The 26,966-nt window shown below is 38.9% G+C and overlaps 1 protein-coding gene across 7 annotated transcripts in view; it reads left to right on the top strand.

The window, feature by feature from the left end:
* Positions 1–688: 688 nt before the first annotated feature.
* Positions 689–26,966, top strand: part of PPP1R12B (protein phosphatase 1 regulatory subunit 12B) — a 212,078-nt gene continuing 185,800 nt past the window's right edge. For 4 of the 7 annotated variants that reach the window (XM_060644089.3, XM_060644087.3, XM_060644088.3 and 1 more), the window contains exon 1: positions 742–1,201. In XM_060644089.3, coding sequence (XP_060500072.3) covers positions 911–1,201 — 291 coding nt within the window. In that variant the 5' untranslated portion in view covers positions 742–910. Of the gene's footprint in view, positions 1,202–26,966 lie in introns of all 7 variants that reach the window. The other 3 variants (XM_060644095.3, XM_060644094.3, XM_060644092.3) reach the window with 3 other exon arrangements.

Consider the following 26,966-nt stretch of genomic DNA (forward strand, 5'->3'; position numbering starts at 1 on the left):
TGTGCCAAGTATATTACTAGGTATCCTTGAATGTATTATTTGATCCACAGGACTATTCTGTGAGGTGTTACTATTCCCACTTTACAAATAAGGAAACAGGCTCAGAGCAATCAAGTAACTTGTTTAGAGAAGTCAATTCAATTTGAATTGAAAGCTTATATTCTTTCCGCTATCCTGGGATGCATCCTTTCCTGGATCTTTTTAGGGCCTAAAATTTAAGTGTCTCATTCAAGGAATTGATGTATAATATGTACCACTGTATATGTATCCATGCTCCTCCTCCCCCTGCACCTTTAGGTTTACTGTGATTAATACGTATTATACGTTATAATGTAAATAAAACTCTAAATTTAGAACCACGGCATAGATTTGAGTCTTTCGGGTACTTTATGTCTAGTTTTCCCCAACAGAAAATAGGAATAATTACTGCCTCTTTTGCACTTCAAAGGACTGATGTGATAATTAGGGACCCAAGATTAGGCGGCAGTCACTACAAGAATAAACTACAATTCCCAAAATGCCCAAAGAGGCTGACGCCGGTCCGGGAAACAATTCCAGCTTTAGGGCAAAGGTGACCCCTCTGGGTCCCGCGGCTAAGCAGGGAGAGGCGGTCATCGCCTCTTCAATGTTGCATCCAGGGATTTGTAGTTCCCTCAAGGCCATGGCCTGCCCTCAGGGCCCGTCTCTAACTACAAGTCCCGTGATGACCCGAGGCGTGGGCAGCGCCTGCGTGTTGAAGCCGAGGGAGCGTGCGGGCGGTGCTAGTGGCGGGAGGAGTAAAGATGGCGGTGCGGGGGTCTCCGCCTTCTGCTCCCGGCTGAAGCGCTCTGAGGGAAGCGGCAGCGGCAACTGGGGCAGCAATAGCAATCCAGTGGTGGTAGTTTCAGCAGCGGCTGCTGAGGCCGGAGCAATGGCAGAATTGGAGCACCTAGGCGGGAAGCGGGCGGAGTCGGCGCGAATGCGGCGGGCTGAGCAGCTTCGGCGCTGGCGGGGCTCGCTGACAGAGCAGGAACCCGCGGAGCGACGAGGCACCGGGCGGCAGGCGCAGACTCGTCGCGGGAGCCCAAGAGTCCGCTTCGAGGACGGTGCTGTCTTCCTGGCCGCTTGCTCTAGCGGGGACACCGACGAGGTGAAAAAGCTTCTGGCAAGAGGTGCAGACATCAACACGGTCAACGTGGACGGTTTGACAGCCCTGCACCAGGTAACTCCTTTTTCGGCTTTATGGGCGTCCAGTCTCCTACCGATGAACCTGTGACCCCTGCGGGCTGCCCATGGAGAGAGTGTTAGTGTCACCGCCGAGCCCTCCCGCATGGTCCTTTGGGGCTAGTCGGTTTCATTCTTGGCCAGCTTCCTCCACTAATCAAGTCTTTTTCAGACTCCGGGGTCTCTACCTGAAGGAATAGTGTCACCCAGCTGCCTGGTCAGTGTTTGTATTTCCCTCCACCTACTTGAGTTGTCATGGTTACTGATGATTTGGTCTCCGGTGTTATCCCTATAGATTAGTCTTCTTCACTCGGTCTGGTTGGTGTGCCTGGACACCGCGGCACTCGTATAAGCATAGTCAACGTCATTTGTCTGATGCCTTCTCAGAAAATTCAGTTTTCCGTTTGTGTGACCCTATGATAGAATATCTTCGATCACTCAGAGAGCAAAGCCCTGTACTGGGTTGAGGCAAGCAGATCTTCTGGAACCACACCTCTTGTTTTGCTGGTTTGTAATGATTCAGAAACAGTTTGTGTCTCCTACAGGCTCCTAGAACACCCCTGACCTCATTGTCGTAGGCGTCTTCTTAGGAGCATTACCTCCCTAAGAGCTTCCTATGGAGAACCAACCTACTGAATCACTTATGTTTGTTTGATACTTGTGGAATAGCCTTTTTCCTTTCTTTTTGCTTAAAGCTTTCTATAGAAATCATTTGCCCTATCTATAGCTATAGTACATGGATTGCGGATAACTTAACAATGCTGTGCTTAGTAATGACACTTTTACTTCTCTCACCTTACGCAACAATTTTCTTACTTATGCAGTAACGTTCAATATATACTGACTGTCAGAACTAACTCCACTCTCCCTCCCCAAATGGAACTTCATCAGTTACTTTGGTGAGCTGAGAGCTGGACACCCACTCTTAGTCTTTCTTATTTCTCTTTTTCTGCTGTGTGTGCAAAGTCAACGTGTTGGCATGAGAACCCACTTCTAAATAATAATTCCGTTTTGGGTCCTACCACTTCACTGAATGTATCAGCCAATAGCTTAAAATTATTCCTCACTGTGTTTGCAACCCTTCTCTCTCAGATGGAGGAATCCTCTTTTCATCCTATTTGTATCTGTTTTATTTTCCTGCTATCACAGTGCCCCACCTAAGGTAGCAACCAACATTTGTGTGGTCCTTTGCTGTTTAAAAATTCTTTCATATGTCTCTCCCCTATATGAATCTCAGCAGTGATTCTTGAAGTAGGTGTGGCAAGTAGTGTTGTAATTCCCATTTTACAGATGAGGAATCTGAAGCTCAGAAAATTGTTACTTGTGCAAGATTAGGAAGGAGAGAAGTTACCCTCAGGCATGGATTTTTCAGACTTAAATTCCAGAGCTTTATATATCACCTAATAAGAAGCTGAGTATAAATAAGATATATGCTAAGGGGACCATATTCATTATTTTAAGTTTCCGAACTCTTTGAGAAGGTGAATTTTTATTTAAGAGGTTGAGATCTAGATTCTGGAAGGAACCATTTCATGGGTTTATAGATGATAGAGAAATAGAATCCAGTTTTCTGGTCCCTGTGTTCCTTTATTGAATCATGATTCTATCAAAGTATTTTTCTTAGTGTAACGCAGTAGCCCTGTTTCTTCTAAGATGACTCTGCTCTCTGAACCTGGTCCTTACCATACACATTTTAATAATGCCCCAAGAAAAGCACCTACTTTGACGTCACTCTGGTAGGTCTCCTTCTCATACAAGGTGACCACTTTTCTATTCCCTTCTCCTGAGGCTGACCTTGTTGGTGCCTTTTCTTCTATCTTAACCACCATCCCAGATTGTGAAGTACAACTTCTCTCACTTAGTATGCTCTTCACATTCAGTAATCCTTTGAAATAGGAGAGGAAGGAGATGACAGCTCTGAGTCGTGCTTGGTTCTGTTTTTTAAAACACCTGCATATGTAATATTGGCATTCCTCCCTGTTTATAGGGCTGGCAATGAGTTGACTTGTATAGGTTTACTCAATAATAGACAAATTCAGCTAAAGATTAAACTGCTCGAAGATTTGAGGCCAAATAAATCTTATGTTGAGAAACAATCTCTTTGTTTGAACCAAGACAAGGGGCCTTTATTGGCTCAGGAACTCTTTCTCAAGTTAGTTTCCATAGAGTGACAGTATGTTTCTCCATGATCTGAAGAACTCTTAAGGTATAAAAGGTTATATTCAAAATGTGAGACTGGAGCTGCCAGTAGCTGAACAACTGACTCTGTGACTCTGTGACTCTGTCCTTCTGTGAAATGGAGAGTGGTACAATTATCCGAATTATTTAAAATATCCACCTGTTATATATGCACGATATGAATTATCAGGATAATTGCTTTCTTTCTCCCTTTTGTTTGGCCATGGCCTCTTGACCAACTGTGAATTACCATCTTGGCATGTTGGAAGAAACCCCCAGATGATACTGGTGGTTGACTTTTCTCCTTTCCCCACAAGGTCACAAGTAGGTGATTTACACTTCAGGTTGTGGTGCCTTGATGCTACTTTTGACTTAGAGACCTTTCTTTCTTGGCAGCCTTTGCTGAGGCCACGAGGTGCTTGAGTCAATGATAAGCTCCAGGGGGCCTATTAATAATACTTGAAATAGACTGAGGTAAGAAATAGCTCAAAGGTTAGACCTTCTCTTATGAAAGTCTTGGGGACTGATACAGACTAACTAAGCTTGGGTGAATAAATTGTATATGTTCTTAGTATCCCAGGGCGACCAATGAAAAAGGCTTTAATCTGATCAGATAACCCTTGAAAGCATTTCTTTGCTCCCAGAGGAATTCCCATTTCATTTATTTATATACATTATAGGGCATGAAGTGTGGGTTAATAATTTTGTGCGCAGTGGTACTTCTTGAAATTTATTTTTATTTATTTATTTTGCAAGGTTGATTATTATCACCTATCTTTGTATCCTTAGTGTTATGATCTTGGGTGCTCTAAGTCTAGATATAAGCTCTTAAAACTGTATCTGCCATCTTGTTGGGCTGCTGTAAGAGACAGGTGCTTGTTTTCAGAAAGATTTTCTGGGATTTGTTAGAATGAATGCCTGCTTATTTCTTCAAAATATAGTTATTGGGACTTATATCTGTGTTGGGTGTAGTGGATGCTAATGTCAGTCCACATAGAGACCAGAATGAGTCTATACTTGACTCAGAAACTCAGGTTGGTTTTGTAATGGTCTCAGAGTCCGAGTTTGGACCCTCAGAGTCATCCCAGACTGGAATTCAACTCCTAGTGTTTTCTGTTATTCTAGAGCTGCCCCAATCTGACCTGTAGCTTCAGGGAGATTAAAAATATCTACTTCTCGGGAAGAAAGGTGGAGATAGAAACAGATGAGAAGGGAAGGAGGAAAGGCAGAACAATTTATATTCAGAGTGAGACAGGGTTAAGCAGAAGACTAAGATGATAATGTGTTCAATTCAGTATAAAATAGTATGTATGTGTGCCAATAGGTATGGTGAAATAAAACGTGTGTGTGTGTCTGTGTGTGTGTGTGTGTTTTAAAGTAATCTCGGGGCGCCTTGGTGGCTCAGTCAAGTGTCCGACTTTGGCTTAGGTCATGATCTCACAGTTCGTGGGTTTGAGCTCTGCATCGGACTCTGCACAGACCATGTGAAGCCTGCTTGGGATTTTCTCCCTCTTTCTGCCCCTCCCTTGCTTGAGCTCTCTCTTTCTCAAAATAAATAAATAAACTTTGAAAGAAAATAAAATAAGGGGTGCCTGGGTGGCTCAGTCAGGTAAGTGTCTGACACTTGATTTCAGCTCAGGTCACCATCTCACAGTTCATGAGGTTGAGCCACACGTTGGGCTTTTTACTGACAGTGCCTGCTTGGGATTCTCTCTCTCACTCTCTCCTCCTATCCCACGTGCTCTCCCCCTCTCTCTCTCAAATAAATAAACTTAAACAAAAAACAAAAAATAAATAAAATAATCTCTATGCCCAATGTGGGGCTTGAACCCATGACCTCGGGATCAAGGGTCACGTGCTGTATGGACTGACCCAGTCAGGTGTCCCTAAAACTTGTATTCTTAACCTTTCTCTCTCTCTCTCTCTCTCTCTCTCTCTCTCTCTCTCTCTTTTTTTTTTTTTTTACATTTATTTTTGAGAGACAGAGCACAAGGGGGAGAGGGGCAAAGAGAGAAGGAGACATAGAATCCAAAGCAGACTCCAGGCTCTGAGCTGTCAGCACAGGGCCTGACATGGGGCTCGAACTCGTGAACTATGAGATCATGACCCGAGGTGAAGTTGGACACTTAACTGACTGAGTCACCCAGCACCCTTTAACCGTTTCTCTTTTATTCCAGGTTTATTACTTATTTCACTTATAGTTCCATCTGTGAAATGACTTTGCCTTACCCTATATATTGAATTTTGCTTAGTGTCAGGACCCAAGGCAATATGGGATTAAGGAAATCTTATTGGCTGCTTCATTATTGTGGATCTAGAATAGTCATCCTGAGTCATTTACTCTTCAGATTGGTTGATATGATGCATCAGGCTATGTTGGGCACCTGGCCCCTTGCCTTATGAGTATTAGTCCCAAGTTTCCATGCCATAGTGGACCTCAGAGCCAGATTTGAAAAATAGGCTTATTTTTATGGTGGGGTATTTTTCCATGTTGTTTTGTTTTGGTTTGGTTTGAGTACAGATGTAAGTGACTTTTATTCATTTCCTAGCCAAGTTTTTGTTGCCCCGATCTTAAAATCCATCTTGTAGAGTAGCTGTATGCTATCATTTGGGCTTATAGAGTCTTCTCTGTGGGTATTTTTAAATAGGTAAGCTGTCAGTGTGTGTAGTTTAAGCATAATTCTGCTAAAGGTAGAAGGTTGGACAAGTTTCGTTGGTAAATTAAAATTAGGTCATTGCTTGCTTATTTTTATTTTTAAGTATTTTTTTAAATTAAAGGGTATATACAGTATATACAGTATAATTCACCTTTTTTACATGTAGAGTTCTGTGAATTGTGACAAATACATGCAGTTGTGTAACCACCGCCGCAGTCAAGATATAGAGGATTATTGTTATCCCCAAGATTTCTTTGTGCTCCTCGTAGCCAACTCCTCCTCCCACCCCCAGCCCATGGCAGTCATTCATCCATGTTCTGTTCCCATAACCGCAGTGCCATATAGATGAATCCTACAGCATGAAGCCTTTTGAATCTGGCTGCTTTCATTTGCTAGAACGCATTGACATCCATCCATTTTGTTGCATGTGTCAGTAGCCCAGTGGTCTTTACTGCTGAGTGGTAGTCCAGCATATATATGGAAGTACTATAGTTTGTGTATCCATTCACCAGTTGAAGGACATTTGGATTATTTCCAGTTTGGGGTAATAATGAGTAAAACTGCTAGAAGCATTTGCATTCACATTTTTGTGTGGATATGTTTCATTTCACTTTGGTTAAATTCCTAGCAGTGGGATAACTGAGTCATGTGGCAATGAACTTTAAAAGAAACTGCCAGACTTCTTAAGTGGCTTTACCGTTTTGCATTCCAACTAGCAATGTATGAGTTCCAGTTGCTTCATCCTTCCTGTACTTGGTATTATCTTTTTATTTAAGCTCTTTCTAATAGTTACGTAGTGATTAGTCAGTTTTAATGACTGTAGTAATAATAGTAGTAACAGGAGCTGTAGTAGTTAGTAGTAGTTATTGTAACGCCCATTTATGTGGTATTTACTCTGAGCCAAGGACTCTTCCAAGTTCTTTTAATATATGAACTTGTGTGTAATACTTAAAACAGCTCATGAGTAAGGTATTATTATTAGTATTATTGTCTGGATTTTACAGAGATGGGGAAACTGAGACACTGCCCAGTCTGAGATAGTAAATGGCAGAGCTAGAATTTATTTGAGCCCAGGCAGTCTGACTGTAGAGTCCGTGTTCTTAACTATATGTTGCCTCTTACTGGACTAAATTGCCTCTCATTCTTAAAAAAATTTAGGAAATGAAATTATAAAAAAAATTGAAAGTGATTTAAAATCAGGCTACTTGGAGTATATCTCCAATATATATCTCCAATAGTTAATATACTATTAACATTTTAGTATATTCCTTTCAGATTTCTTTTTTAACATTATATTGAGTTTATATGTATGTGTGTAAGAACCTCTTTACAAAGTTGGTATCATACGTTGTCTCCTGGTTTTTTCACTTAATTTTCCTTGTAATTGTTTTCCTGTATCATTAAATATTCTTTGAAAGTAAAGTTTTTGATGTTTGAATAATATATCATCATTTGGATATGGTTTACTGTATTATCTTCCTTGTGAGAGATTTTATTAGATTGTTAATTTGTAGCTAATATTGAATACCTAATAGCAGATTGTCTGTGTGCTAAAGTGTATGTTTGTTGATAGATAGGTATAGTTTCTGCCCTCAAGGAACTCAGAGCCTGGTTTGGAGATAGATAGATAGATAGATAGATAAATAAATAAACAATTAGTTTTAGAGTGATAATTTCTATGATAACAGGCAAAGATGCACTCCTAAGTGGAGGGACAAAGGAAGGCAGTCCATGATGGTGCAGCAGTGTGGGCAGAGAAATAGGAGTAAATCTGGTGTGCAGGCAGAGGGGACACAGCAGGGTCCAAATGGATGCATTTGGAGAGTTAGGGAAGGGGTGAGGATAACATCCTAGAGGACTTTGAGTATCAAACACCAGACCAAGAATGCTTGATGGAGTCCTTAGCAGAAGACTTTTGTGGGTTTGAGCAGGGGAGTTAACCCAACCAAAGCAGCATTAAGGAATATGAAGCTGCATTTGGATTTCAGAATGAATGGAAGGACACAGATGAAAGAACCAGCTGAGGAGCACCTGGGTGGGTCAGTTGGTTAAGCATCCGACTCTTGGTTTTGGTTCAGGTCATGGTCTCAGAGTTCGTGAGTTCAAGTCCCATGTCGGGCTCTGCGCTGATAGCACGAAACCTGCTTGGATTCTCTCTTTCTCTCTCTCTCTCTCTCTCTCTGCCCCTTCCCCCTCCAAAATAAATAAATAAACTTAAAAAGAAAGAAAGAACCAGCAGAGAGGATGGAGATGAGAAAGGAAAGAATAATACAGTTCTAGCCTGTGAGTCTGAAAGAATTTTGTTATTCAGATGGATATAGGAGTTAGTACGGTTGTGGACCAAGGAGCTCTGAGAACATCCAAGTAGAAATACTGTATCCGTGATTCAAGACTAGTCATCACCTCCCTGTATAGGGTCCAGTCTCCTCATATTTAAAATGAGAGAGTTGGATATTAGCATAAAGGTGAGAGTCGAAGCAGTGAGTGTGGAAGACAAGAGGAGAAAATATAAAAGAGAAGAACAAAAAACACAATTAGGTGGTAGGCAGAGGATGCAGAGTTCCAATTAGAGCCATAGGAGTGTGTGGTAGGCTGACTAATGTCCCCTCAAAGATGTCTATATCCTAATCCCCATAACCTGTAAATATGTTACCTTGTATGGCAAAGGGACTTTGTAGATGTGATTAAGTTTAGGGTCTTGAAATGGGAAGATTATCTTGGATTATCCAGGTGAGTCCAATATAATCACAAGGGTCTTTCTAGGAGGGAGGCAGGCAGGAGATCAGAGTCAGTAGTAGATGCGATGATAGAAGCAAGAGACTGGAGTGATTTGAGGAAGGGGCTGTGAGCCAAGGAATGCAGGCAGCCTCTGAAAAAGGCAAGGAAATGGAGCCTCCCCTCAGAGTCTCAAGAAGGAGTTAGCCCTGCTGAAAACTTGATTTTAGCCCAGTGAGACCGAGTTCAGACTTCTGATCTGCAGGTCTGTAAGATAATAAATATGTACTGTTTTAAGCTACTAAATTAAAAAAATATTTTTTTAACGTTTGTTCATTTTTGAGAGACAGAGAGAGACAGAGCATGCGTGGGGGAGGGGCAGAGAGAGAAGGAGACACAGAATCCAAAGCAGGCTCCAGGCTCTGAGCTGTCAGCACAGAGCCCCACAAAGGGCTTGAACCCACCAGTCATGAGATCATGACTTGAAGTTGGATGCTTAACCAGCAGAGACACTCAGGTGCCCCTAAGCTACTAAATTTGTAGTAATTTGTTACACCAGCAATAGGAAACTAATACAGAGGAGAACCAAGAAAGCACAGTGATATTGAGTAGTTTCAAGGAATGGATGGTGAATAATGTGAAAGGAAATTAAGAAGAAGACCAAAACAAAACAAAACAACAACAACAACAAAAAAACAAAAGCAAAAACTGTTGGATTTGGTCATATATAACCGTTAAAGAACAGTTTCAATAGAAGGATGTTTTTGAGGGCTTTTGTGGAGATTATATGAGGTTTTTTCATATTAAGGATAACTTAAGTTAATCTTTCTGTTGATTTTTGGAAGTAAAAAACTAGATTTGCCATCAATATGATTCTGTGAATTAGGACCCAAAATATGTGAGAAGACTCCTAAAAAGCTAGCTTTTGGCTAGTTCAAAATAATGAAAATGGTTTCATTATTTATGAGTTAAGAATATTTTAGAATATTAAATGTGATACTGGACCCCAAAGGTTATATTCCTATTACTGAAGAGCTGATTAGCTAGTTGAGATTATTTTATTTCCCAGTTCTGGTTTGGCCCATTTCCCACTCATTAGCACTGGCAGCCTTAGGGGAGCAGTAGTAGGGAGGTTAGTACCAATAAACAATTTCTTTTGCCATTTATTCTTTCACATTCATTTGTTGAATCTCTACTCGGTGCTTGACTCTGTACTTCTTGTTACTTGTTACTTAGCAATTGATACATTTTTAGAAATGAACTAGAATTTGGGGAATGCTCTCCAGGATAGCTGGTTCCTATTATCATTTATAATAGGAAATTGGCTACCTAGTGATTTTCTATTTTAGCATTCTGGGTTTTGGGTATTTTATTCATCCGTATTTGTGATTATTTTCATCTATGCTTGTGGATTCATACACTTCTACTTAAAGATGGTGAAAAGTGGAAGTTTGAGACCTTTAATATATCTTTATGTTTTAACAGAGTAATAATAAATCCAGATTAGCGATCTTGACCCAGAATTTTATATAGGGCAAGGAATTGAAACCTCGTTTGGATTGCTAACTAAGTTCGTTAACTTGGGGCAGGGGATGTGTTGGGGATTCCCCCCTCCCCCGCTTTTGAAGCATTATTTATTTATTTATTGAGAGTGAAAGAGAGCGGGTGTGTATAGTGAGAGAGGGGCAGAGAGAGAAGGAGAGAGAATCTTAAGCAGGCTGTATTCACACCCTGTATGAGCCTGACCTGGGGCTCCGTCTCACCATGGTGAGATCATGACCTGAGCCAAAATCAAGAGCCAGACACTTTACTGTCTGAGCCACCCAGACGCCCCTGAAATGTAATGTAAAAACTTGTTTTTTAAATCTTAGATTTTATTTATTTTATTTTTATTGTTTTAAAAATTCTATTTTTTTAAAAATTTAAATCCAAGTTAGTTTTTTAACATATAGTGTAATAATGGTTTCAGGAGTAGAATTTAGTGAGTCATCACTTACATATAACACCCAGTGTTCATACCAACAAGTGTCCTCCTTAATGCCCATCACCCATTTAGCCCATCCCCTGACCCAATACCCCTCCAGCAACCCTCAGTTTGTTCTCTGTATTATATTTTTTATTAAAAAAAATTTTTTTAATGTTTATTTATTTTTGGGAGAGACATAGAGTGCGAATGGGGGAGGGGCAGGGAGAGACAGAGAGAAAGAGAGAGAGGGAGACACAGAATCTGAAGCAGGATCCAGGCTCTGAGCTGTCAGCACAGAGCCTGATGCGGGGCTCAAACTCACAGACCATGAGATCATGACCTCACCCAAAGTTTGACACTTAACTGACTGAGCCACCTAGGAGCCCCTGTTCTCTATATTTTAGAGTCTCTTATGATTTGTCTCCCTCTCTGTATTTATCTTATTTTTCCTTCCCTTCCCCTATGTTCATCTGTTTTGTTTCTTAAATTCCACATGAGTGAAATCATGTGATATTTATTTTTCTCTGACTTATTTTCTCTTACCACAATACATTCTAGTTCCATCCACATTGTTGCAAATGGCAAGATTTCATTCTTTTTGATTGCTTAGTAATATTCCATTGTGTATATATCTATTTTTTAAGTAATCTCTGCACCCATTGTGGGGCTCAAACTCACAATCTGGAGATCAGGAGTTGCTCGCTATATCAACTGAGCTAGCCAGGCACCCCTTAAATCTTAGATTTTAGATTGTAAACAGTTTGAGTAAATTTGGGGGGCTTGAAGTTTTATCAGGCAATGATGAGTTTATATTCATTTCGTGAGTCAATTTAATTGGAAAACTGAATCCTTAGTTCTTAATATTGAAAATTGATCTGCATGTGGCTTCTAATGAATATTGTAGTACATTGTAGTTATGGGATGGATTTGTGTAAAAATTTAGAAAAGATTTTGTACCTAGTATCTTAAACATTGTCATACTCTGGCAATCTTTTGGAATTATACTTAAATGCAATTTTGGGAAGGCATTTTATATTGCCATGCTCTGAATATCCATCTGTGATATATATAGTATACAACTTGGCTGTTACATGTGAATTTTTGGTCTAATGACCCACTTTCTTTTTATTTTTTAGAGAGCTTTTTAATTGGGGCAACCGGGTGGCTCAGTAAAGCGTATGACTTCAGCCCAGGTCATGGTCTCATGGTTTGTGAGTTCAAACCCCATGTTAGGCTCTGTGCTGACAGCTTGGAGCCTGCTTTGGAATCTGTGTCTCCCTCACTCTCTGCCCCTCCCCTGCTCATGCTGTGTCTCTGTCTCTCTCAAAAATAAATAAACATTAAAAAAAACCTTTTTTATTATAGATTATTTCAAAATATAAAATATAAAGGTAAAGAGAATAGTATAAATGAATTCCCAAAACTTATCAACTCGGGGCATCTGAGTGGTTCAGTTGGTTAAGCATCTGTCTCTTGCTTTCAGCTCAGGTCATGATCTCATGTTTTGTGGGTTCGAGCCCCGCATCGGACTCCATGGCCTGCTTGGGATTCTTTCTCCCTCTCTCGGCCCCTCTCCCTGACTCAAAAAACAAAAGCAAAAACAAAATGAAAAAACCAAAGTTAAAAACATCAACTCATGGCCAATCTTATTTCATTTATAGGTCCTTTTCTCCTTATCCCCAATATACTGGATTATTTTACATCCAGCCTCAGATATAACATACTTTTGTTTGTCAATATTTCAATATGTATATCTAAAAAATGGGAATATAATAAAAACAATCACAATCTCTTTATCACACCTAAAAATTGAACACTTACTCCTTAAAATTATAAAATATTCAATAGTGTTTAAATTTCCCCGATGGTTCATAGATTTTTTTTTTTTACAGTTTTATTTAAATTAGGATTCACATAAGGTCTGCATTGGTTCATATGTACCTTAAGACCCTCTTAATCTATAGTTTCCTCCTCACTTTTTTCCTCTGCATCTTATTTGTTGAAAAACAGGATTGTTTGTACTATAGTTTCCCACAATCTGGATTTTGCTGACAGTATACTTGTAGTGTTAACATGTTCGTTTGTCTCCTGTATTTTCTATAAATTGGTAATCAGATCTAGACATTTGATCTGATTCAGTTTTAAATTTTTTGGTAAAAGTACATCATGGCTGGTGGTGTATATTACTTTCAGGGGGCATATAATATCTAGTTATCTCTCTCGTTGTGGTTTAATGGCATTGGTGGCCTAATAGAATTTTGATGTTTCCAGCCAGTCTTGACTACACCTGAATTTTAGGAATTCATTCATTCTTTTAATTATCATCACATTGTCTTGTGCTGACCCTCTAATTGGGATACCAGTGATCAAATAATGTAAATTGTGAGCATTGTGAATAAAATGGTTAATATAGGTTATAGTATATTGACTGTTGGAAGGCTTGATGTGGTACTTAGCCCATTTAGATTAGTACCCTTCATGTGTCAATATTTGTCAGTGATGATCACAATGGAGTAAGCTTTCTCTATTACCTTTTCATATCCATTTCATTAACTCTCAACTGAAGTTCCTCTTGTTTTGAAATAGTGTTCACTTTCATGGAGCACCTGGGTGGCTCCATTAGATAAGTGTCCTACTTCGGCCCAGGTCATGATCTTCCAGTTCATGAGTTCAAGCCCCGCATCCGGCTCTCTGCTGTCAGTGCAGGGCTCGCTTGGGATCCTCTTGTCTCCCTCTCTCTCTGCCCCTCTCATATTCTCACATGCTCTTTCTTTCTCTGTCTCTCTCTCTCAAAAATAAATAAAACATTAAAAAAAGTTCCAGTTCATAATGTGGTTTCCTGTCCCCTAAGATAACCACCAGCCCTTGGCTTTCATTATAAGAGAAAGCCTGAAAGCCTCCAAAGAAAATTTTAAAAAATAAAGAGAGTAAATTGGCTACACAAGAAGAGAGACTTTCTTTATAGACACCTGGCCTTATAAGGGAGAAGATAGGAAGAGAAGAGTGTCTATTTGAAGTGCATGTTTGGGGCAGTCAACGGTAGGCAAATGATGTGCTTATCTTAAAAAATGGAAGTGACATTTGGAACATTTATATGGAGATTGGGTTGGCTGACTTTGTGTTGTGCTCTTTGAGGCAGAGGAGAGATTTGCCCTTCTAATTGAAGGTGAATTTCACAGTAGGGTGTATGGTTTTATGAACTGTGTTTTATTTGTATGAACATTTCATGGAAGCAGGTTTACTTTCTTTCTGCTTCTCTGCAACATTTTTGCCAGGTTTCTTATTTTTATTAGCTATATTAATTCATTTATTTCTTTTTTAAATCAATTGGCTTAGCTATGAGAGATGACTGTAAAGTGCCAAGGTGGATTGTGTTTGGGTCTTTTGGACACAGCTTCAGTGTTTTATGGTCACTCCTCTTGTATTGATTTTCCTCCCCATGTTTAGATTGTTTTTCTTTGACAGTAAATAGCAAGAAAAATGAGGTCAAAAGAATGACTCACTTCATTATAAATCACCAGAGGTAATGGAAAATGATTTGAAGGATGACTGAGCTGTATTCTAACTGTTGAGAAACGTTTCACCTGGTGGGGAGCTCCTGCAGCACATGGGCCCAAGTGGGAAGGCCCTTCCATTCGTGTCTCACCAAGTGCCGTACTGGGCTAGTATGAGGAGAATTTTACTGCTAGAACTCCTTTTTTCTTTTTTTTTTTTTTAAGTTTATTTATTTTGAGAGAGAGGAGCAGGGGCAGAGAGAGAGAGGGAGAGAGAGAAGAGATCCCAAGCAGCCTTTGCACTGTCAGTGCAGAGCCTGTGACATGGGACCCGAACCCATGAACCATGAGATCATGACCTGAGCCTGTATCAAGAGCTAGGCGCTCAACAAACTGAACTGCCCAGGCACCCCTACTGCTAGAACTCTTAAGTTCTTAGTAGATATTTAAAATAAGAAACATATTTTTGATTGCTATCAGTTTTCAGCTGAGAGTAGACTCTGATTTGCCTTATTTCAGTTCTTTCTGTGCTATAAGTCAGTCTATGACAAGATCAAGGCTCAAAGGTTTTCATAGGGAAATAACTTAGAAATATAATGACTTTTGTGTTTCTGTTTCTGCTCAGTATCTAAGTTATTATTAAGAAGGCTCTTATCTTATTTATTTTTAATATCAAGAGAAGAGAAAATTCCTGTTTTGCCTATACTGCACTTCTGTGGTTTAGATCTTTAAAAATTTGCATGATCCTTTATTAATTGTTTTTGGCCAATTACTTATTGTGTCTTTCTAGATGCCAGATCCTATAGTAGATGCTGAGATACAAAGATGGCATAGTCCCTGCCCTTAGGGATTCTGCAGCTGTTGGGAAACTCATAGTTTTAAAGATATGATCTGGTTCATATTGCTCCCATTTAGCATTGAATCCATTTCCCATTATCCTGTTCATAGTAAAAGTGGAAAAAGGGTATTGATCATTATCGATAATTTGCCTTTGTATGTTTTTATTTTTTAATATTTATTTATTTATAAATGTCTAGTTTTTGAGGGTTTTTTTTTAAGTTTATTTATTTATTTTGAGAGAGAGAGCACGAGAGCAGAGAGCACAAATTGGGGAGGGGCAGAGAGAGAGGGAGGGAGAGAGAATCCTGAGCAGACTCCTTACTGTCAGCGCAGAGCCCAACATGGGGCTTAAACTCACAAACCGTGAGATCATGACTGAAATTGCTTAGCTAACTGAGTCATCCAGGCACCCCGCCTTTGTATATTTTTAGATTATCAAATCTTTGCCCTCAGCTTTGTGTAATTCAGTCCTTATTAGCTTTCTCTAATCTAATGAACATGACCATCCTTTTAATTTAATTTAAGATCAATTCCAAGTCAATAATAATTTGCTATCTGTCCTGTGGATTTTCAAACTCTCCAGCTCCCTTTGGGCTGAAGAGTCAGCAATGGCTCCAGCTCTGGGGACTGACTCTAGGGTAAAAGACTGTTACCAGGCCACTTGAGAGCAGAGTTGCAGGACTAGCCATTATGTTTTTGTTTTGTTACAGGATTATCAAATTCGAGGACTTGGTAGCAAAAAGAACATTAGAGGACAACATCTGATCCACCTCTGTCACTTTACAAATGAGATAATCCGAGGCCTAGAAAGAAGCTAAAAGAATTACATAAGCATGGGAGAAATAAAATATAATGAAATGTTTTATTTATAAAATGAATGATCCAGTTTCTGCTGATACTCTTTTTTATCTGTGAAAATGTGGTTGTTTGCAACATTACTTTGGGATGACAACTTATTATTTCTCTTTTGCAGACTTCAATATAGTAGAAACCTCATGCTATAATTATTCACATTTTACATTTAATTTATTCATGTCTGTACTTATTGCTAAGTAGCATCATAGCATTAAAGCAAAATTACGTAAAGGAAAAAAACAATTCGTTAGTACAAATATTGCCCTAATATATCAACTATTTTCATTTTTCTTTGTTCTTTCCCAGGCTATGTTGATTTTTACAAATATTTTATATGGTAGAACTCACAGCATGTCATAATTACAGCAAACACTGTTTACTTGAGTGTCCACGTACCAAGTGTTGCATTATGCATTTTGCTTTTTGAATTATTTTTAGGGGCGCCTGGGTGGCTCAGTCAGTTAAGCGTCCGACTTCAGCTCAGGTCACGATCTCGCGGTCCGTGAGTTCGAGCCCTGCGTCGGGCTCTGGGCTGATGGCTCAGAGCCTGGAGCCTGCTTCGGATTCTGTGTCTCCCTCTCTCTCTGCCCCTCCCCCATTCATGCTCTCTCTCTGTCTCAAAAGTAAATAAACGTTAAAAAAATTTAAAAAAATAATAAATTATTTTTACATCAACAACTCTACCACATAGGTGGTATTATTCCATTTAATAATAAGGAAGTAGAATCAGAGAAGGTAATTTGCTCTCACCTAGGTCTCATTGAATCCAGGTCTGTGTGACTCAGAAGCTTCAAGTTTTCTACCTAGGTTATGCTGCTTTTCTGATCTCCATTTAGACCTTTTGTTTATTTTTTTAAAAGTAGGCTCTACGCCCAACATGGGGCTTGAACTCATGACCCCAACATCAAGAGTCACCACTGATTGAGCCAGCCAGGCACCCCTAGACCTTTTGTTTATTTTTAAAAGGCCTCTTAGGTGCATACCATTTTGAGTTGAGGAGGGGATTTCTTTTTTGCCTTCTATTGCCCCTTTGATTTTTACATTGTCAGAATTCTATGTCTATTTTGTGAGATGATACATTGCTTCCCTACCTCTTTCATGGCATGGCATGTGCAGAAAATGACATTTGTATATAGCACACTTGGTAAACTTGGAAGACATGATAGTTTGGTATAAAAATTCATTGTATTCTCTTTAACATATCATGATAAAATCTATTAAAAATCAGACTTCGGTTAATTGTTAGCATTAAGATCCATAAATAAGAAATAGGAGTGTCTGGCTGGCTCAGTTGGTGGAGCATGTGACTCTCGATCTTGGGGTGTGAGTTCAAGCTCCATGTTGGGTGTAGAGATTACTTAAAAATAAAATCTTTAAAAAAAAAATAAGAAAAGAAAATCAGTATTTAAAAAATAAATAGACCAAGAAGTAACAATCAAGAAATGAGCAAAATTAGTTATGGCTTATTTAGGAACACCTAATGATAGCAGACATATCAGTACTGATGATCTTGATCATGATGATAATTATGACACATCTATCTTCTCTCTAGTTGGAAACAGTGTGGGAAAACTGGAGCAAATTAAATTGAAAAGCAAAATATTTTATATGTGCATGCAAAACAGAACTTCACTGGTGTTGAACAGTGCAGACTAAAATTAAAATATAGTTGAAAATGATTCAATAGGAAGATCAAGGAAAGGGCTATTTTATGAAGTCACTATAGCAAGCTCTCTGGCAATGGTGTTTTATATGCCAAAATTATTATTTCTAAATTTAGGAAGTCTACAGAAGGAGCCATATAAATTAAATATAATTTTACCGATTTAAAATTTGTATTGGTTGTAAAACATTTTTTAATGACAATACAAACTTTCAGAAGATCTTTGTGTCATCTTGTAACCCATTTGTATTACAATATATGATTGGTAAGATCTGATAGAAAGCTTTTAAGATCAAATACATTAATAGCACTCAGTAAAGATTGATTATTATTATTATGTTGAGTTGGTGTAGCAAAATGGTTAAGATTATGGTTAAGATATACCTGGGTTCTAGTCCCAGCTTTGCATTTTACATCAGCTTTATGTAAGCTGTCTGAGCACAGTGCCTGATTCTCAATAGACACTTAGGTGATTTTTCCATTAGTCTTGAGATGAAGACCAAAATCTTTAATGAGACCTTGTTGCGACCCGCCAGGCACTATATGATCTGATCCCCATCACTATTTGATCTGATCCCCATGTGATCTGTATGAACTCATTTTTCTTCTTTTTCATTCCACTCCAGCCACATTGGCCTCCTTCTTGTTTCTGAAAAACTCCAGTTGCTGTTCCTGCTGAAGGGGCTTGCATCTGTGCCTTGTGCCTAGAATGTGGCTTCATCAGATAGCCACATGGCTTGCTTTTTCACTTCCTACAGATATTTACTCAGATGTTACCTTTGCAACAAAGCACTCCCTGGCCATCTATCGAAAAATTTCAGATGAACTTACCTCATTTTCTTGTTTTTAAAAATTGAGGTATATTTCACATTTAGCAAAACGCATAGATCTTAAAAATGTAGTTTGTGGGGCACCTGGGTGGCTCAGTCGGTTAAGAGTTCAGCTCTGGATTGTGGCTCAGGTCGTGACCTTGTGGTTTGTGAGTTTGAGCCCCACATTGGGCTTCATGCTGGCAGTGTGGAGCCTGCTTAGAATTCTCTGTCTCTCAAAGGAAATAAATAAACTTAACAAAATGTACAGATTGATGGTTTTTGGCAATGTATACGACCATGTAACTGTCACCCAAGTCAAGAAATAGGACATTTTCATCACCCTTGAAAAGTTCCCGTTTGAACTCTTCCCAGAGCAATCATTATTATGATTCCTATCATTCTAGGTTAGTTTGGCTCTTCTTAAAGTGGAATATGTAATATGTGCTTCTTTGTGTTTGGTTTCTTGAACATGTTTTTGAAGTTTATCCATTTTTTGTGTATCAGTAGTTCATTCTTCTTACGACTGAGCAGTACTCCATTTTGTGAATATTTCACAATTTGTTTATCTTGATATTGATTGACTTTTGGGTTCTTTCTTTCCTTCTTCCTTTCTCTTTCTCTTCCTCCTCTTCCTTCTATTATGAATAAAGCTGCTATAAATATTGTTCTACTGTATGAGTCTTTTTGTAGATATATGTTTTCCTTTCTTTTGGGTAGATACCAACAGATGAAATTGCTGGGTTGTAAAGTATATGGAATTTTAACTTTATTAACAACTTCCAGTCTTCCAATGTGGTTATACCATTTTACACTAGCACTATCCATGAATGAGAGTTCTGTTTGCTCCACCTCCTTCTTAATTTTTGATATTGTCAGTCTTTTTTGTTGTTGTGTCTTTTTAATATTAGCCATTCTAGTGTTTGTATATTGCTCTCATTGCGGTTTTAATTTGGGATGACTAATGATGTTAAACACCTTCTCATGTACTTATTTGTCATTTGGAGAGAGAGAGAGAGGTGTCTGATTCAAATATTTTACAGTTAAAAATATTTTTTGGTCTTTTTATTATTGATTTGTAGATTTGTAGGTATTCTTGATATTTTCTGGTTACAAATCCTTGGTCAGATCGGTATTGTAAATCTTTTCTTTCAATCTATGAATCTATGACTTCTTTTTCATGTTCTTAACTTTTTGTGTTTTGTTTTCATGTTATCTTTCTTTTTTAATAAATTTTTAGATTTCTAAGAAAGTTGCAAAGATAGTTCAGGAAGTTCTTGTATACCCTTCACCCAGCTTCCCCTAGTATCAACATCTTACATAACTGTGGTACCTTTGTCAAAAGTATCGTTTTTTTAAAAAATGTTTATTTATTTATTTTGAGAGAGAGAGAGACCGACTGTGTGCATGCAGTGGGGAGGGGCAGAAAGTGAAGGAGAGAGAATCCCAAGCAGGCTCTGTACTGTCAGTGCAGAGCCTGATGTGGGGCTCAGTCCCACAAACCATCAGATCATGACCTGAACCAAAACCAAGAGTCAGATGCTTAACCCACTGAGACATCATCTTTAAAAAAAAAATTTTTTTTAATGTTTATTTTTGAGAGAGAGTGCCACCCAGGTGCCCTAAGTATCATCTTTTTATTGATGTTCTAGATGGTATTTAACTTATTGTATTTTCTCACCAGTTTGTACCTGGATTAGAAAAGCTATTTTTTTTTAATGTTTATTTGTTTGTTTTGAGAGAGAGAGGGAGAGAAAGAGAGACGTGTGAGCGGGGTGGAGGCAGAGAGAGAGGGAGAGGGAGAGAGAGAATCCTAGGCAGGCTCCACACTCATTGCAGAGCCTGATACAGGGCTTGATCTTACTACCATGAGATCATGACCTGAGCCAAAATCAAGAGTCGCTTAACTGACTGAGCCACCCAGGTGCCCCAGGAAAACTATTTTTTAAGGGGCGCCTGGGTGGCTCATTTGGTTAAGCATCTGACTTCAGCTCAGGTCATGATCTCACGGTCCATGAGTTCGAGCCCTGCGTCGGGCTCTCTGCTGACAGCGCAGAGCCTGGAGCCTGCTTCGGATTCTGTGTCTCCCTGTCTCTCTGGCCCTCCCCCGTTCATGCTCTGTCTCTCTCTGTCTCAAAAATAAATAAACATTATAAAAATTTTTTTTAATAAAAAATAAAAAAAATAGTATCATTTATTTGATTTTCTTACTGAACTATTTATTTACCAGTTTTATTAAGTTATGCATTTTCCAGTTAGATATTAGCATTGATTAACAATGATGACTTTTGTCTTTTTCCTTTTTTCTACGAGGCGTAGAAGCTAACATTTGAAGATGTCCAGTTTATCAATTCTTTGTTGCTTTTGCTCTTAGTGTCATATCTAAGAAACCATTGCTTGATTGAGGTCACAAAAATTTACGTCTGTATTTTCTTTTAAGAGTTTCATACTTTGGGGAGCCTGGGTGGCTCAGTTGGTTAAGTGTCTGACTTCAGCTCAGGTAATGATCTTGCAGTTTGTGGGTTTTGGAGCCTGCTTTGGATTTTGTGCCTCCCTCTCTCTGCCCCAACCCCACTTGTGCTCTGTCTCTCTCAAAATTAAATAAACATAAAAAAATTTTTTAAGAAGTTTCATAGGTTTAGCAGTGCCTGACTAGCTCAGTCAGTGGAGTGTGCCATTCTTGATTCTTGTACATTTGAGCACCACATTGGGTGTAGAGATTACTTAAAAATAAAATCTTATAAATAAATAAATTTTTTAATGTCAGTTGCCCATATACCTAGTCTTCCAAGAGAAAAACATCAGATAAATTCCAATAATGGGAAATCCTACAAAATACCATGTTGAATCAACATCAAGTTCCATGTTGAATGCAGAGATTACTTAAAAATAAAATCTTTTTTTTTTTAGTTTTTTTTTTTTTAAGTTCATTTATTTTGAGAGAGAGCATGCTCAAGTGAGAGAGGGGCAGAGAGAGACGAAGGGAGAATCCCAAGTAAGCTCTGTGCTGTCAGCCTGAGCCTCATGTGAAGCTCAATCTCATGAACCGAGATCATGACCTGAGCTGAAGAGTCAGCCACTTAACTGACTGCGCCACCCAGGCACCCCCAAAATAAAATCTTGAAAAAAAAAAAGTTTTATAGTTTTAGCTCTTAATTTGGGTCTTTGATCCATTTTGAGGTAACCTTTCATATGGTGTGAGGTAGGGGTCCAACTTCACTCTTTTGCATGTGAATATCCAGTTGTTCCAGCATCATTTGTTGCAAAGACCCTAAGGTTTAAACCTTTCTTTTCTGGTCTTCATTTTTAGACCAGAACGTCAAAAGTATTGAAGTATAACAATGATAGAAGGTATCTTTGGTTTTTTTTCTTTTTTAATTTTTTAATGTTAATTTGTTTTTGAGAGAAAGAGAGACAGAGTGTGAGCAGGAAGGGACAGAGAGAGACAGAGAGAGAGAGAAAGAGAGAGGGAGACACAGAATCTGAAGCAGGCTCTAGGCTCTGAGTTGTTACCACAGAGCCTGACACGGGGCTCAAACCCACGAACCTTGAGATCATGACCTGAGCCGAAGTCAGAGACTTAACCAACTGAGCCACCCAGGCGCCTCTGTTTTTTTTCTTTAATGAGACTGCTTTTAGTATTTCTTCATTAAACTATGTTTACTTTGTTTTCAGTAGTTTCTTTTGATCAATTTAAGGAATTTTCTTGTTTCTGGTTTGTTAAGGTTTTTAAAAACCTTTTTATATTGCAACATTTTATAGACATATAGAAAAGTATGCATAAACCATAAATGTCCAAATTAGTGGATTTTTATAAAGCAGAAGCTTGAATTACCACCACCTTGGTCCAGAAATTAAAGATTTGCTAATAGTTTAAGCAAAATTTTTTTAACGTTTATTTATTATTGAGACAGAGAGACAAAGCATGAGTAGGGGAGGGGCAGAGAGGAGGAGACACAGACTCTGAAGCAGGCTCCAGGCTCTGAGCTGTCAGCACACAGCCCAACACAGGGCTCAAACTCGCAAACCGCGAGATCATGACCTGAGCCTAAGTCAGACGCTCAACCGACTGAGCCACCCAAGAGCCCCTGGATTTGCTAATGGCTTAAAGAACAAGAATGGATATTAATTTTTTTATACTTTTGATATTAAAACCATTATTTAATAACCCTGGGAAGTTTATTTTATTTATTTAAAAAATTTTTTTTACATTTATTTATTTTTGAGAAACAGAGTGAGACAAAGCGTGAGCGGGGGAGGGGCAGAGAGAGAAGGAGACACGGAATCTGAAGCAGGCTCCAGGCTCTGAGCTGTCAGCATAGAGCCTGATGCGGGGCTTGAACTCACAAACCGTGAGATCATGACCTGAGCCGAAGTCGGACACTCAACCTACTGAGCCACCCAGGCGCCCCATCCCTGGGAAGTTTAAAGAGATTATTGGAATGATATCACACAGTATTCTGTAAATGTGCCAGTTATCAACGATAGCTTTAATTGAGGCAGTGAGGCTGCCATTATTTTACATTTCCAGCAGGATCTGTTTTTCTCTTGAGCTTTGTAACTGATATCTGTCTATATTCTCATTATCTGTCATTGGATGGCTCACAGGTACCTCAAACTCAACTGCTACACTTCCTGTGTTTCCTATCTTAGTAAATGGTACCTCTCTCTATCCAGTTATGTGAAACCTGAGTAACATCTGTGACTCCTTATTTTCCTAACGTGTGTGTGTGTGTGTGTGTGTGTGTTTTAACATTTATTTATTTTTGAGAGACAGAGTACAAGCAGGGAAGGGGCAGAGAGAGAGGGAGAGACAGAATCTGAAGCAGGCTCTAGGCTCTGAGTTGTCAGCACAGAGCCCAGCCCTATGCAGGGCTCAAACTCACGAACCGAGAGATCATGACCTGAGTTGAAGTCAGACACTTAACCGACTGAGCCATCCAGGCGCCCCATGTAACTCCTTATTTTCCTGATTCATTTGTTCAGCAGTGTTTATCTAGCACTTACTATGGCTGGATGCTTATTAACACTGAGGATGTAATAGGGAACAAAACAGACATGGTGCTCTCATGAGCTTACAGTCACCATATCCTGAGGATTCTACCCCTTGTAATCCAAATCAGTCTGCTTTGTCATTATCTCTCACCTGAGTAACAGAAATAATTTGCTGAATAGCTTCCCTGCTTCTACTTTTGCCTTTCCCAATCATTTCCTGTACTTCAGCCAAGAACAGCTAAACATTTTATACTTTCCTTAAAATGCTTCAGTGTTTGCCAGTGCCCTGTTTTCCAGTGTCTCTTCTTGCCATTCCCAGCTTTGAATTCTGTACTTCAGCTATATTTCATTTCCTGGATCATGTCATGTTCTCTTCTTAATACATCTCCTTCTGCTTCTCTCATCCTTATTGTCTCTCTTTGCCTACCCCTTTTTCAGGTCTCAGGTTCAACATCATTACCTCCAGGGAGCCTCCCCATAGCTTACCATTCTGTATTTTGCCCCATAGGTACTTCTGTGTTTTCCCTTGGTATTGATGGCTTCCTGTCATAGCACTTGTCATGTAGTCCTATGAATTTCTCATTTTATTGACTATCTTCCTTAACCAGACTTTAAACTCTGGAAGGGCAGGGACTTTACCCATCTTATTTGCCATTATGTTAACTGCATCTACCACAATATCTGTTAAATTTTAGGCATTGAGAATAAATACTTGTTCAATGAACAAATGAATTCATGGCAGGGGGTGGTAGCAAGGAGGGGGGAGTGAGTTGTTCCAGCCAGTAATTTAATGAGAATAATCAAAATTGGGACTAGGGTTCATAATTCAAACCTTAAAACTTTATTTGCTCCAAAGGATGTCTTTTTTTCCTTAGTAATTTGTTTCTGTTTTGGATTTTTTTAATTAGTTAAACTTTGGTTGGTTAGGATTTAGAGGGAATTAGGAATTGAATATCATGTTCTTATGTCTTTTAAAGACCAAGAGAACAAGAAGGAGAGTATAAACCAGGATTTTGGATGCTAAAAATATTGCAGAATTTAGAGCCTTGACCTTCAGGCAGTGTGTCAATGTGAAGAGTGCGACTGTTAGGAATAAGTGTCTCTGATGTAGAAAGTTTTTACGAAGTTCAGACAGTTTGCTATGTCATTAGTGTTACAGCTTTGAAATCAGCTGGAAGCAAATCAAAACTATAAGTTGAATGGATTGGTAGAAATATAAGAGTTGTAATAAGACTAAAACATATTTTTAGCATAGTTTGGGGTTTGGTATATAAATGCACTCTTGTACACAAAGATATGAATTGCATTCTTTTAGAAATTATAATGAATTAAATAAAATTAGTCTATCATTTATTTGACACAAAAATTACACTGGAAGTTGTTATTTGTAGTAAAGGAATATGGAAAGGATCTTTAAAGTTTTTTTCAATATAATATAAATGTTAAATAATGTACTAGGATACTAGTCCAAACCAGAGTACATCAAGGACCATTTTCTTCAACCTGGTATCTTTCTCTTTATGAATGCTGGGACACTGTTTGTCAAGAACAATAGATACTCCTGTCCACTGGACTGTGCTTAAGGTCTCGTAGGATGAAAAAAGTAAAAGAAACTTTCCCTTCCTTCAGGAACCTTGTACACCATTTGGTGAGATAAGACATAGTTACGTGAAAAAAAAAAAAACCTAGGTGTTCAAGGTGGGATAACTGTGGAATGATTAGACTAGATAATTAGTATGGATGTTCTAAAAAATAGAGGTTACTACTTGGAAATTGGGAAAGGCACTGTTTCTGGCAGGTTGGCCATCTCATAACTTCTTATTAAATAAACAGATTGAAAATTTTGGAGCAAAGGAATAATGTGAGAAGAATAGTATTTTAAGTGACTAATTTGATAAAATTGTATTGGATAGATTGATTTGAGGGAGAAGCAAAAGTTAAGATGCACCATAGCTTATTATAATAGGCTCTATGGCAATAGTGAAAAGAGTCTAAGAAAGTAAGATGTGGAAAGGCACTTAGGAAAAATACAGGATATTGGGGCTCCTGGATGTCTCAGTTGGTTAGGCGTCCAGCCCTTGATTTTGGCTCGGGTCATGATCTCACGGTTCAGGGGTTTGAGCCCCACATTGGGCTCTGCGCTGATAGCACAGAGCATGCTTGGAATTTTATCTGTCTCCCACCCCTCAGAAATAAATAAAAAATAAACATTAAAAAAAAGGAAAAATACAGGATATTGAGAACTTACTGGATATAGAAAGCAGGAGAAGGAGAGGTCAAAGACAATTTTAAGATTTTGAGAATAATACTGAAATTCAACAAGTATTTATTAAGCATGCATTCCCTGCCACATACTGAACGAGGTGCTGGGGGAAAAATGGTGAGAAAGACAGTCCTCTTTCATTCTGCACTAAAATGTAAATAGAAATGGGGAAGTCAAGAAAGGAAGCTGATATGGGGCAAGAGTAGGGCTTAGTTTTCTCTTAATTTCAGGTAAGATTGTGAGATACCAAACTGCTAATGTGCACTGAACAGTTGCAATTTAGAGAAGAGTTTAGGGTCTAAGATAGATTGTGGAGTCAGAATTAGCTGGACTCCCTGGTCCAGCAGTCATCACAGCTGTTCTTCCACAGGTGCCCTGGACATATTTCAATTTGTGAAATTCACAGCACTTACCCCACCTCTTCCCAATCCTGCTCTCCTAAGCTGCTCAGCAGTGTTAGATAACATTGTAGAGTATTTCTTATTGGCTGCATGGCAAACATACAGATTTTTATATTAAAGATGCAGCACAAGGGCGCCTGGGTGGCTCAGTTGGTTGAGCATCCGACTTCGGCTCAGGTCATAATCTCGCAGTTCATGAGTTTGAGCCCCACATCAGGCTTACTGCTGTCAGTGCAGAGCCCGCTTCAGATGCTGTCTCCCTCTCTCTCTGCCCCTCCCCCTCTCATGTTCTCTCTCTCTCTCTCTCTCTCTCTCTCTCCCTCTCAAAGATAAATAAAATATTAAAAAAAAAAAAAAAAAAAAAAAAAAGAGGCAGCACAGTAGAGTGGCAAAAAGCACAGCGTTAGAGCCAGACCATCTAGATTTGAGTTTTGGTGGTGCAAATCTTGGTTATGTAAGTCACTTAATTTCTGAGTATCTCAGTTGCATCATATGTGTAATGAAGACAGTAAGAGTTTCAAACTCAGAGTTGTTATGAGGAATAATTGAGTTAATGTATGTAAGGTGCTCAGAACTCTGCCTGGCACAAAGAGAGTGCTAATATATGTATTTGTTAAGCAAATAAAATGAAATACCCTCATCTGGGCCTTTATTACCACCTACCAATGTTTTAATCATTCCTAGTGGCTCTGTATCTAAGCACATCTTTTATTTCTTTCTTAGTAAGAGCTGACAAAATCACTGTCTAGTCAAAGAAAACCAACAAAACAAAACAAGACAAACAAGAAAAAACCCACATCCAGTACTCTTCTCTCCACCTCCAAACCATTTCTGTTGTCATTTTTCCTCCTCTCCTTTCAGGGTCCAGTATCATCCTTCCCTACTACTTCCAGGATGTTACGAGATCAGTGATCTCTTCATTTGTGT

The sequence above is a fragment of the Panthera onca genome, chromosome F1 (genome assembly GCF_046562875.1).
Source record: "Panthera onca isolate mPanOnc1 chromosome F1, mPanOnc1 haplotype 2, whole genome shotgun sequence".
Lineage (NCBI taxonomy): Eukaryota > Metazoa > Chordata > Mammalia > Carnivora > Felidae > Panthera > Panthera onca.